The sequence below is a fragment of the Rhodamnia argentea genome, chromosome 3 (assembly GCF_020921035.1).
Source record: "Rhodamnia argentea isolate NSW1041297 chromosome 3, ASM2092103v1, whole genome shotgun sequence".
NCBI lineage: Eukaryota > Viridiplantae > Streptophyta > Magnoliopsida > Myrtales > Myrtaceae > Rhodamnia > Rhodamnia argentea.
The window spans coordinates 29,109,952-29,122,704 of NC_063152.1; the positions used below are offsets into that span (position 1 = coordinate 29,109,952).

The window sequence follows — 12,753 nt, forward strand, 5'->3', positions numbered from 1 at the left end:
TGGATTTTTAAGCACATTCCTTCAATTACTTTTCCTTCTTGTCATAAATCTGATGCATATGTCACGTTACATTAAGTCCAAAAATAGCTTCGCTTCTCTCCTTTTCAAATTTGAAGGCTTACATAGTTGGAGACCTTTCTAATCACTTGGCGGGCCAATAGGCGTGCGGCCCTGTTGGTAAAGGGATAGGACAATGGAGATGCTAATATTATAGGTGTGGGGTTCGGTTCCCGCGTTTGCAAAGAGGTAGAGCAAAAGTCAGAGAGAATAGTGTTTATTAAAAATCACCAAATTTCACTTTAGTCCCAAATTTGCCTGAGCGTCTAAAAATCGCCACTGATTTTTTCTAGGTTATTAACATCAAGAGGTTGCTGTTGTGTGATACGAAGAGTGAGGTTGTTGATGAAAACACAGATTCGGATAATGAACATCTAATTGGCCACGATATGGACAATTTTTGAAGAAATTAGTGGCGATTTTCGAACGTGTGGACAGATTTGGAACTAAAGTAAAAAAATAAGTTCGGCTCAAAGTTGGGATTTTTTAAGGGGACCACTCCCATGATAATTAGGTTGTTAGTTGAGGTCCTTTGTTTTTTCCCCCTTTTTTGTTACTTTTTTGACCGTCTGTTAATGAAAGGGAGTGGGGGACCTACCGATGTAGAGACTCAAAAATAGGAGAGCAAAAATCAAAGGTAACGCCTGCCAATGCTGTTAAAGGCATTAAAAGCTTAGCATCATCTTTCCATATGCTCGAAGATTGTTGATTCTTCCTTTTCTCATGAAAAGATTGAAATCCCCACCTTTGTTCCAATCCCTTTGCCTAATTAAATCGCCCTTTGCTTCCTCAAACTGCAAAATTTTCGTGTGGGACTCTGCATTTTCACCTTTTTCATTTCGTGTTTCAGATAGGGCATAGGCAGCTCTCCCGATTTGACCTTTATTTTAGTATGAAATACCGAAACCTTCGAAATATGCGAACATCGACATAGGCATACACGTTTAGTCTGTTCATTTCTTCTCGAAACCTCAGGCTTGGTTTGTTTAGAGGGAAATGAACGAATTGAAAAAAAAAAATTCCTAAAAATGATCGCTCGTGTCGGTCGAGATAATTAGTCAATCGAAAATATTTTCATTATCGACAACAGTTTATGTCTAAATAATTTCGTGGACGGCGAAAATACTTTTTATTTATTCATTTTAATAAGCGATACAACCGATCATTATTAGAAAAATATTTTTCAATTCGTTCATTTTCACGAAACAAGCGCACCATTAATCTTTCTTCCCTTTCCGGGAAACAAATGGATGGAAGCAATTAATTAAGAAGTAAAAGATATAACAAATCCAAAATCTCCTTTTTATGCTTATTAATGGAACATCTAATTATCGCTACAACAAAAGGGAAAGGCGAGTTTTGTTTCTAACTTGGATTTGTATTTTGTTTGCCTCGATGGAAAAAAATGTGTTGCGACCTTATCATGTGTGCCGTCGAATTCTATTTACGGTTCGATGAGATTACAAGTCTATACATATATCAAGATATTTACGGGGACACGTCCGAATTAGGGTTTTACCGACACGATCATCCTAATAATCATTCCTGTAACTTATCCAAAAGATTAAGAACGCACCTGGATTTTCTTGCAATACCCCCAAGTTTGTATCTTGGCAAGGCGAGGGTGCATGAATTTGAGGAAGCGTCACGTCAAAAGTTTCTTTTTTTGTGGGCTTATTTGTGCATCTTCTTTTAGTTTGAATCTTTTGTGTTCTTTTTCGTGGTAGCTTTTTGATTTTTGCCCATTAAGTTGCCTCGCTCTTTTGCTTTTTCTTGTGAAGTTGCACTCATCAGGCAAAAAACTCTTCGACGTACGATGTAGTCTTTGGGTTCTTTGTTTGAGCCTTTTGACATCTTTTCAGTGACGTCTTCCTATCTTGTTTGCTTGCCCTGTTGGTTCACTTGCAAGTTGCGAGCTCGTGCCATGTGGTTTTTTTTTTTTCTAGAAACGACCGATCAATTTCAATATTGAGGAAACAAATTTTTTGCATCGGGTGATACCATCATCAGACGATGTACTTGCTCGAGCACAAAATCCATGTAAGGAAAACGGTAAGGTCAATGCGTGTCTGAGTGTCTCTTGGATAGATCCTTGAGTTTGGCTAGAATCGACCAGGATCGACGAGATTACAGGTCGTTTTCAAGGAGATCATGTACGGTTCATGTTGCCGACCTTAAAACCATCGGTTCTACTTAAGAAGGAATCGATCGTTTTGATATATGTAGAACCGGTGGTTCTAGGTGAATTCTCTAATAGAACAAGCTTCAGAAATTATTCTTTCAAAAGAACAAATTATTCGTCGTTTGATTTTTCCAAAAATATTGGTTATGTAATGAATATTCCTCATCTTTATTATGTCGAGCTTTAGATTTTTAGTTCTGGGTCATAGATTATTTCCCCAAGTAATTGGCTGATTTTTTTTGTATGTCTCTTCTTGACCCATTTCTTCTGTAGATATAAACCATCTTAATATACAACAAATTAGAGACATTATCACCATTAGAGGTGAATGATTCCAAGTTTCATACAGATTTCATCTAGAACCCGAAATCTATTCATCGGAATGCAGTTATCATTTTTTGGAATTTGGAACCTACCCTCCATACCCTAAAACCTGGAACATGCCCCGTCACAGGTTCAATGGTCAATTCCAAGTTCCACCCATTTTCCCCTTGTATTCTTAATTGAATGACTGTAATGAATTATCACTTTTAATGACCACAACTTGCTGCTGCATTCCATTGACCGCAATTCATATTTAGACACGCGAATGAATATGAAATATTAACAAAGAAAGAATCTCAGTCATAAATATTGTTGGAAAATGGAAGCTCATGCTAATGGTTCCAGATTACATACTCGTCATCGGACGTCATGGAATACCATATGATCACACGAACATATATATATATATATCAAGAAGAACATAAAAGTTCGTTACGGGTTCCAAATTCTTGGTTCCATCTACTTAGATCACGCGAATACATATACTTACTTGTCGGAATAAATTCCACAATTTTTGGAATGTAGAACCTACCCTACATACTCTAAAATCTAGAACCGAACAAATTCTAAATAGGTTCGGTTCCAGGTTTCAAGTTTTATCCCGAACCCATGCTCCGCCCTAACCCATGCTCCGCCCTAATTACCATATTCTCTTGGTCGCTTCTTTAGATGGCTATACAGCTAAGCCAAACTTAAAGATCAGAAGACGGAGCCATGGTAATCTCCACGAGAACAGACAATGTCCTTTTTCCCTTTTTCTTTTTTGGGTCAAAAGGAAAGTTCTTAATGAAATTTTTTTAAACAAACAAAACCCTCTATGTTTTATAATTGGAGCAGCTTAAATTAACATTGCTTTGTAATTCGCCCAATTGAATGCTGGATAAAACTATCATTCTGATCTCTCTGTGTTCTTCTCTAGGGTTCCAGTCTTCCTGACAGCATTAGAATCTATGTAAAATAAACATATATTATTCCTCGTTAAGGGGTCGAATAGTATAATTGGTGTCCTGCCATGCTTGTGATGCTCAAACTTACATTAAATTGTTCGCAGAGGCCGACGTAGAACAGAAGCATAGAGACTGACATTTGTGTTGTCCGAAGCAGTGGCGGAGACTTCACCTTATCATCCAGGCAATGTTAGCGATTATAATAATTAATGATCCAATTAACGTCAAAACTCGCGATCACATGACTTGTTCCAAGTGAGATTATTATTAGGGTTTGCATGTTTTGAGGGATATTTTCTTTTCCATGTAGAATTGCCAGATAAAAAAATTGGCGAGGAAGCATCCAAATTTTGTCTTTTAGTTCGAAATTCCATAACCATTCGAGTAAACGAATCTTAAATTAATATCTCGTTATAAGTAGAAAAATACTGTCCGAATTAATGTTAATGTCATTGTGTGCATGTAGAGTCTCTTCTATTCAGGGTGGTGATTTTGTAATCTGGCTCTTCCTTAGGGCTTGCAAATTATTATTTATGTTCCCATTTGCTATCCCCAAGGACAGACGTTGCATGTTAAAGTTATTTTATCCGAAACTGTTGGAACATGGAAAAAAAAATTCTATAATTTTCACGCTGCTCAAGAAAATTAAGTTCATAATAGATCTCATCTGTTTGTAATCTTCCAAGGTGATCGACTGCCTGAAAGGAAAATCGTCTACATTTCAAACATTTATTATACATTTATGATCATAATAAAAGTAAAAAGAAAAGCGATGAGTAAAGGACTTGCCAACATTTGAAAGTTAGACGATGTGACGATACTAAAAAGGATGTTTTTAAGGCTTCGTTTGTTCTCTGAAAAAAAATGAGTGATCGGGAAAATATTTTTGTAAAAATGATTGTTTACATCGCTTAAAATACTTAATCAACATAACATGTTTTTATTGTCTATGACAATTTGCATTTAAACATTTCCATGGATGATGAAGATATTTCTTGTTTGTTTATTTTTGTAAGCGATACGGACGATCATTTTTCAGAACATATTTATCAAATCACTTATTTTTTAGAGAAACAAACGGAGGCTAAGTAAACGGCCGTAGTTCAATCCGGAATTAAGTAGCATATGTGTAAAAGTAGTTGTAAAGGTTCGATTTTTAATGCAGACCCAAAACAACTCCCTCCCAAAAAGTTTGCTATCTTCTCCCTTCTTGAAAGACATCCATTGCACACCACTCGACATGGACAAGCACACATTTTCGCCCTACATTAGTTGGCCCATGACAATCCATCGACACATTTATATGCAATTAAATTATTTTTTCTATTAGAAGCAATAACACCATAATCAGTTTTTTTTTTCTAATTATGTGAGAGAAAGAAGAGAGAGAGGGGCAATTGACCTCCACAAGTCCACACCGACACTAATTAACATAATTGTTAATGTTTTGTTTTTCTTCGGACATTAATTACCATTCATTAATGCATATGGTCCGGGGGGTTTTCCAACATCTCTTGGTCTTATTGGAATCCCACTAACCAAAGCTAGGAATCAAGTAAAGTTCAAGCAAACAATAATTCCGGCACAAAAGGACAACTTCTCTCTCTCTCTTTTTTTTCTTTTTTTTTTATTGGGTTTCTTGAAAAAAAAGAAATATGTCAATTTTTCTTTTCAATAAATTCCGCCAATGACGTGACCGTACACGTCGATGCCTTTTAAATCATACTTAGATCAAATGTTTTGGCCCGACAATCACCCCCATATTATCCGAGACAAGGAAAGTGCACATGCCCATATGTTTATCGGCAAATCCACCCAACTTAGCCAATCGAGACCATATTCAGATTAGACCTCCCAAAAAGGATGCAATGTTTTTCCATGTAATTCAATTCACTCACTCACCACGAAGAAAACGATTATGTTGCTCGGATACCGGCTTTCATGCTGATCGATCACTATAACTATTATCCACATCTATGTCTACCGAGGTAAAATTTCGGGAAAGAATATCTCATGAGTCAAGCATCTTTTTCGTGCGACTTTTTTTATGATTCGGCATACTTTTCGGGAGAATTTTTTTCGACTGACAGGATAAGTGAAGCTATTAGCACACACATGTCATGTTGCAGGGAGTTTGAGGGGGGGTGTCACGAGTCATAATTGATGGAAAATTTGCCCAAAAAATTAAACATATTGCAATTGTGTTAACTCAGTCCTAAACTTCTGAATTTTTGCTAATTGAGTCTTAAACCTTTTGTATTTGTGTCAATTCAGTCTATTTGATTAGCCGGTGCTGCCGTGGATAATTTCTAGTAATATTATAATTTTTTATTTTATTTCTTTTCTTTCTCTATATTTATTCCCCCTATGGTCGGCGAGGCCATGACCGCCTTCGCTTGTGGCTGGCGAGGCCGCCCTTGTTTAGTGGCCGGCAAGCTCCGGCGACTCTCATCCGCCACATGAAAAAAAAAAAAAAAGACAGAGAAATAAAAGAAAAAATGAATAAAAAAAATTTTTAAAAAATCACTAGAAGTGTCCGCGTTAGTGTCGAACGGCCAAATGGTCTGAATTTGCACAAATATAAAAGATTTATGACTCAATTTAAAACAAAAAGATTTGGAACTGAATTAGCATAATTATAATAGATTTAGGATTTTTTTTTTTTGATAATTTTTCCCCGTAATTGACTGATATCAAAAGTTATGATTCTTTCCAAGGGATACAATACTTTTGGTGCCAAGGCATTTCTCAATAATTGGGGTGATGGGGATGTCCCGAGTGGGGGGCCATCAAAGTTCAAAAACTTTACTGATAAAAAAAAAAAAAAAATCCAGGCTTCAGGAGGAAACTCTCTCCCAAAAAGGGGAGATTGAGCGGAAGACTTGGCATAATATTCCCCTGAAAATCACATGACATTGAATACTTTAAAGAAGCAAGAAGAATGGGGGATGCTAAACGAACCTTTATCCCATTATAAAACAAGAGATTTGATCAACAGCACTTAAAAGTAGCAAGTGACTCAGGTTTTTCTTATTTGGTGTTCCCTTTTCAAAAGAGAGAGAGAGAGAGAGAGAGAGATTAGCTCCATAGGTATAAGATCCTGTTCTTGGATGGATACGTGATAATCAAAAAAGATGAAACATATTGAATCTTTTTTCTCTTCTTTGAGGACTAATCAGCACGAGATATCGTGTTCTAGTCACCCGACAAATCTAGGGTTAAGACAAATGTGCTGATTATGACAAGAACCCATTAACCTAATTCTTGTGTTTCATGAGTTTTTTCTTTTCTTTTTTTTTTTGTTAAACACGAGGTATAGACTATATAAATTGCAGTCTAAAATCTATAATCCCAACTTTATCACTAAACAAAACATGGGATAGTTCTCCAGGAGGCTGCAAGTAGAACGTAGTAGTCAATCGTTTTGTTATGCTAATATTGGCAAGCATATCCGCGGATAAACCATCTTGGTGTGCATACGGTGATGATCTCTCCCTACTTCCTTGGGGAGTCGTAGCATGGCACGAATTCAAAAAGAGAGAAGAAGCCAATAAATCATCTTCCTACCATTTTGTAGGGGGGAACGGCACAATTCAAAAGGAGAATAATCACACTCACTTTCTCAACTTACGAATTGCTAGTTATAAGCCCTTTGTTTTTGCTTAACCGAGTTGGTCATTTGCCTTTAAGTGATGAAGTTTGATTGATTTAACTTGCTTAAAGTCTACAAAATTCAGAAATAACCCCTGGCTTCGAAGAGAGAACCGAACCGTACCTAAGTACGTTCATGAAACAAGAAGCAGAAAACAGAGAGTCCTAGCCGAGGAGCAAGCTATAATTGTACGAGATAAGTCCTAACGTCTTCACGGGAATAAGGTAAGTACATGACATTGGATATGTTTTCACAGATGTCCTAAAGCATCTCCTATCTATTAGGCGTAGGGTTCTTTCGGCATGGGCCTGTTTAGGAGAATCTTGGTCCTTTGGGCTTTACTCTTGTCGAACCTTGGACTAGCCCCCTCCCAAATTGACCCACATCTTGGTCTCGACTTCAGCCTTCGCCGAACGTAAAGTGGCAAGTCCGAATTGAACAATGATCTCGTACGTCGTTTTCCCAGCAAAGACACGACAAAGGGACCCGTTTTATTTCAGACATCAAAAAGTTCGAAAGAAAAAAGGCGGGGAATCATAAGAATTTACACCAAAGAAAATTAAGACCCTCATGAACCGCCATTACAACGAAGGGATGGAGGAAAAAGAAAACGGAGGAACAGGATATAAGCTTTGCTGTGTCTGAGGCGCCATTTGGGTCTCGAAAATGTGTTCGTCAGCGATACAAGGGAAATTCCAGAGTTCATTTTTGCAGCATCCACTGCATTATGTCCTCCCGCAAAACTCCACCGTATTGACCACGAGCAAAATACAATCTTGGCAGTTCGGGCCCATAGGTACTCACGTGCCTGTACTGCGTGATTCGACTGGTGGGTTTCGCCGACTGCAGCATCATTGTGATGGTAGGAAAAGGCTTCGGCCATGTGTTCCTTAACGACGCAAACATGCGCCTACCAGATTCTGCATTTTTGGACGAGCTGTATGTCCTGGGGTCTTTCCACTGTGAAGTGCCTTTGATCTGCTTTGTCATATTCATGCCGGTGCTTGAATTGCTAGGGCTTCCCCCTGAGGAAGAACCGCGAATTTGGGCCGAAGGTTTCATCCGGTCCAGACAACGTAGAATCCTGTTGCCGAGGTTCCGACCGACTTCAATGTCTCTGTCTTGTATGCTCTTGTGAACCTTCAGCGCTGCATCAAATATGGCACGAGTTCGTCTGTTGAAGTGAAAGATGGAGACCGATGAGAATGGACGAATAGATCTTATCAGAAAACTTCAACAAACGAGTACCCAATAAAATTTTCACCGACCGCTAAGGGAGTTATGCAGTTTATTGTTTTCATAGCAGTTGCTCTTATGAGGTACAAAAATAGGTTATCACCAAGACACCACCGATAAGAATGCACTTCATGACACCAAACAATGCAGCTGAGAACCTTCTTGAGATTTCCAGCTTCAAGTCCAACATCTAGGGTTCTAGCTAACCACACAATTTATTTATGAAGTTCATAGACATGTGGAAGTAAATATGATAATGTAGAGGCTCACAGTATACCAAAGACCAACAAATCTAAGAAGTTCCATCAAAAGTATTAGGAGAAGCTATGACGCCATGAACTGGAAGATTGCCAGAAAAGTGAACTGACCCAATCGAATTCGAGGGAAACATTCATCAAATGGATTCATGCGGCCCAGCGACATAAATGTGCTTCTATGTAACCAAAGAAAAAAGCACTTGTTGGCAATCATATCGACTTATATACTGTCCCATTTTGCACATTGAGTATAGAGACTATCATATATCAAGAGCCCATTGTGATGCGATCTACGATAGATAAAATAAAGCATAATTCTATGTTCTCATTGTAAGGTGCTATAACTCCCAACTAAAATCGACCATCAGCCCTAGCAATGGAGTTAATCTCTCTATTTGGGGTGCAATCAAGCCCGGTTAAATCTACAACGTTCTGGATTCGTACATGACTCGAAACCAAGGCCTAATACTTGACTACGAGTGCTTTAAGCTCAAGATCAAGCTAGACCCAATGGAGTACTTGACATGCTTGAACCTGACTCTATTACCGAATCTATTCTATAAGCTTGAGCAAATCTAAAAACTGTGGTTGCAATAAAAATCGATCGACCACAGCTGAAATGGACAGTAAATTACCTAAAGTTGAAAAGGATCAAGCCAAAACTCAAGTAGACAGAATAGCGTGTTCAAGTGCATTGAGAGTAGCTTGACTAATTTGCGCCTACACTCTAGACTCCTGTAAGTAGAACCTGAATAAATCACATTGTAAATGGAAACCCATCCTTCAACGACATATATCAGGGTGACAAAACATCCCTCCGTACACCTGCACATCATCGTCGTCGTCATCATTATCTTCGTCCTGGCGTGAAATACGGGCTCTGAATAGCCAAAAAACGAAAATGGCTAATGCATAGCACATCGCAAGGCGCCCAAAAATCTCTGGTTGCGTCCAGCTAAATGACTCCACTTGACGTAACACAATTCCAATCGAAGAAGGACGACAGTAATAGATCACAGCAAGCGGCCCGAAAAATAGCTCCCAATGACGAAAAGATCACTCATAGGAGAGGAGCTTCAGATCCTTTTCCGAGGCAACAAGCCGATCACGGGCCAAGCGAAAAAGAAATCTGAACAACTTCGACTCGCGCGCTACGTCCAGACACCGAATCCCGACTCGGGACACATAATGAGGGAAGCTGATCAAACCATTCGAGAGAGAGGGGGAAGTTACCGTTGGGCGAACTGACGGATCTTGGGGTGCTTGGGGCCGATCAACCTGCGCTGAATCCTCAGAGCGAGCTTGTAGGTTCGCTTCAGCCCCAGGAAGTAGGCCGTCGCCAACGTGATCTCCCATAGAACCATCTCCTCCGCGCCGCCGTCTCGATCTCGACTCCTCTTTCCTTCTCCGTGCTCTCGGTCACTGGCGACGGAAGAAGGGTGGGAGAGAATATTCGAGACCTGTCGTTTTGAGCAAGCAAAGGGGAAAAGGAGGTGAAGGGAGAGATATGCGAATGTCGAGAGCCGCCAAGTGATTTCGATTGCAGTGACGCTTTCGCGCTTATGCTCGCCGGGGGCCGCCCGCCGATTCATCTGGAATAATCTGGGCCGTCCGTTTGAGATGGGCCTCCCAAGCCCACCACCAGCACTTGGAGAGGTCGAGTTGGGCCTGTTGGGCCTGCACCTCCAAGCCTGCGCGCTTGTCTTTGGGCTGGGCCGGGGAACCGCAAACGGTGATCGACGGGCTACGTGTCCGTCTCAAATGCGAATTCGGCACGTACGATCTCAAACAAAGCCCAAATTGGCACGTCCAATAGTGAGACTCATCGCTCGCAGGGGGCTTGGTTGCAATCTGGACTAAGGACCGATCAAGTAATTGCCCCCACGGGTGCAGCGCCGTCGGCGGCGCTCCTCCGACTCTCTATCCATGCGACATAAATAATTATTTTTAAGCGGTATAAATAATTATTTTTATTTGACAAAAAAACGATTATTTATAATAAAAAAAAAATTTTCTAAATCGCTACGAACGCACCCTCCGAATAATTTCTACAAAAAGGAACTGTTGAGGGAATATAAGGTTTATTTTAATAATGTTAAGGAAAATTAAGTTAAAAGCAAAAAGGCCCAAAAGGCAAGCCACATATCTCTCTGTCTCTCTGTCTGTCTCCCTCGTCTAGCTCTCACACTCACTGAAACATGCAGCGACAGTCTCTGGGCTCCCCAGTCTCGAAGCTCCACAGCCATGGCGCTTCCTCCGCACTATCTTCATCAGCCAAAGACGACGCCCTCATCGTAGATGACTCCTCCTCCTCCTCCTCCTCTTCCGCCTCCAAGCGGAGAGACTCCTTCCTCTCGTCCGCTTCGCTCCTCCCTCGCTGCGATGAAGACAAGTCCTCCAGACCTCACCGCCTATCGCTCGCCACCTCCTCATCCTCTTCATCTTCCTCTTCTTCTGCTCTGTCGCCTCGTAAACGGGAGAAGCTCATCCACCTCATACCGCTCCTCACTCTCGTCTGCTTCCTCGTCCTCTACCTCTGCTCTCACAGTCCCTCTCAGACCGGTAATTCATCGCGTGTTCCGGTTCCTCCTTTATCTTGAATCGCCGGTTGCCGAAATGATTTTCTGTGCTTTCTCGTTTCAGATCTGGCTCAGTTCAGTGGGTTCAAGCAGCCGGCGAAGCAAATAGGTACAGTGCAGAGGCGTTTGGAGCCAGCCGATTGAGCGCCATTTCCCTTTTTTTTTTTTTTTTTTCTCTGCTCCAATTTGATGTGGTTTCTGTTATTCTCATCTGTGAATGATTTCAGTTACTGCCGACATTGACGAGATCGGCCGGTTCAGCGAGGCTCGCAGGGGCGACGCACTAGCGATTCGGAGCCTGAGGAGCTTGCGAGAGCAGAAACCTCGCGTCGTTCACCGGAAATTCGCCGATTTCTAGGGCCCCCGGTCCTCCCAGCATCGTCGTTCTCCTTCTCCGGTTCCGTTCTCGGCTCCATCATCAGCATCATCATCATCATCATTATCTATTTTTCCATGTTTATACGATAAATCTCGCCGTGATTCTCTATATGTTTGTTCGTACGCCAGGATTTATTACTGCCTTCCATTTTTGTACATTCAATTTCCATTTCAATGTTCATCAGCCACCGCTCCTTATTGAGTTCTCTGAACCGCATCCCGTTACGGGAATATCATGATTCGGTACGATCTTTGGTGGAGTTTACACTGTAATTGCGGATGTAGAACTTGAAGAAGAAGCCTATGGAAATTAGGGAAGAGAGAGAGAGAGAGAGAGAGAGAGAGGGGGAGGGAGAGAGGGGGGGTTTGACTAGATTACGCCCTGGTGTGGGAGGCGCAAGTTAGAATGGGACGATGAGCATATAATCGGTTGGTTGGAGTCCAGCTGGACTGTCCTGACCGTTACTTGATTCTTTTGCTATTTAAATATCGCCAGCTGGAAAAGTGTCTGCTTCTTCACTCCTTCCCAAGCACCACCATTCACTATTTCGTCAATTTTGGTTCTTTTTTTTTTCTTTTTCTTTTTCTTGTCCCCTTTTTTTCTTTATGATTTTTTTTTGTGCTTTTTATTCTCATTGGCTATTTGGTATTTTCCGGAGCTGATTTGGGAACCCAGATTTCCGGGTTCGGTTTCGGATCTTGTGAAGAGGAAAGGTAGATGATCTTGGCAAGTATACGGTGTAGTTTTTCGAAAGCAAATCTCTGCGTTTTCAGGCACTTGCTCTCGCTAGCGCATTCGACGGTGCGTAGGTGAATCTTGGAAAAGCAATGATTCTTTTTTGTAAAAAACGAAAAAAGGGAGACGAAGAACAGAAAATCGCTTGCCTTTTGCACTAGGTAAGCAATGATGAAAGCAGGTAAAAGTCTACGTGAACAGATTTTGATCGGCTTTTAACATCTGCGAAAGCCTTAAAATTTATCGTGAGGGTACAATCAAGCTCTAAAATTTTCAAAAAATGCAATCGAATTCGAAAACTTGTCACGAGAGTGCCATCCAATCATAAATTTGTTAAAAAGTGTAATCAATAGGAGGATTTGATCTCATCAATTTAATAATTTTTAAGATTTATATTGCATTTTT

General features: G+C 40.5%; 2 protein-coding genes and 1 long non-coding RNA gene across 3 annotated transcripts; 2 read left to right on the forward strand and 1 right to left on the reverse strand.

Moving 5' to 3' along the window:
• Positions 1–7,624: 7,624 nt before the first annotated feature.
• Positions 7,625–10,169, reverse strand: LOC115743120. The gene is made up of 2 exons (XM_030677757.2): positions 9,889–10,169; positions 7,625–8,336 (listed from the first exon to the last, which is right to left on the reverse strand). The coding sequence occupies exons 1-2, from the start codon at positions 10,017–10,019 to the stop codon at positions 7,865–7,867; spliced, it is 603 nt and encodes a 200-aa protein (XP_030533617.1). The 5' UTR covers positions 10,020–10,169; the 3' UTR covers positions 7,625–7,864.
• On the forward strand, positions 9,702–12,167 carry LOC125314204. The gene is made up of 2 exons (XR_007197760.1): positions 9,702–9,883; positions 11,932–12,167. It is a non-coding gene; the product is annotated as an uncharacterized LOC125314204 (long non-coding RNA).
• LOC115743121 lies at positions 10,776–11,824 on the forward strand. The gene is made up of 3 exons (XM_030677759.2): positions 10,776–11,217; positions 11,299–11,343; positions 11,462–11,824. The coding sequence occupies exons 1-3, from the start codon at positions 10,854–10,856 to the stop codon at positions 11,590–11,592; spliced, it is 540 nt and encodes a 179-aa protein (XP_030533619.1). The 5' UTR covers positions 10,776–10,853; the 3' UTR covers positions 11,593–11,824.
• Positions 12,168–12,753: the final 586 nt, after the last annotated feature.

Excerpts from the sequence above, each read along its gene's own strand:
- LOC115743120 (XM_030677757.2), bottom strand. The coding sequence starts at position 10,019 with ATGGTTCTATGGGAGATCACGTTGGCGACGGCCTACTTCCTGGGGCTG. Across the intron at positions 8,337-9,888 it reads ATCCGTCAGTTCGCCCAACG|ACGAACTCGTGCCATATTTG; the intron begins GTAACTTCCCCC and ends TCACTTCAACAG.
- LOC115743121 (XM_030677759.2), top strand. The coding sequence starts at position 10,854 with ATGCAGCGACAGTCTCTGGGCTCCCCAGTCTCGAAGCTCCACAGCCAT. Across the intron at positions 11,218-11,298 it reads TCACAGTCCCTCTCAGACCG|ATCTGGCTCAGTTCAGTGGG; the intron begins GTAATTCATCGC and ends TTCTCGTTTCAG. Across the intron at positions 11,344-11,461 it reads GCAGCCGGCGAAGCAAATAG|TTACTGCCGACATTGACGAG; the intron begins GTACAGTGCAGA and ends GAATGATTTCAG.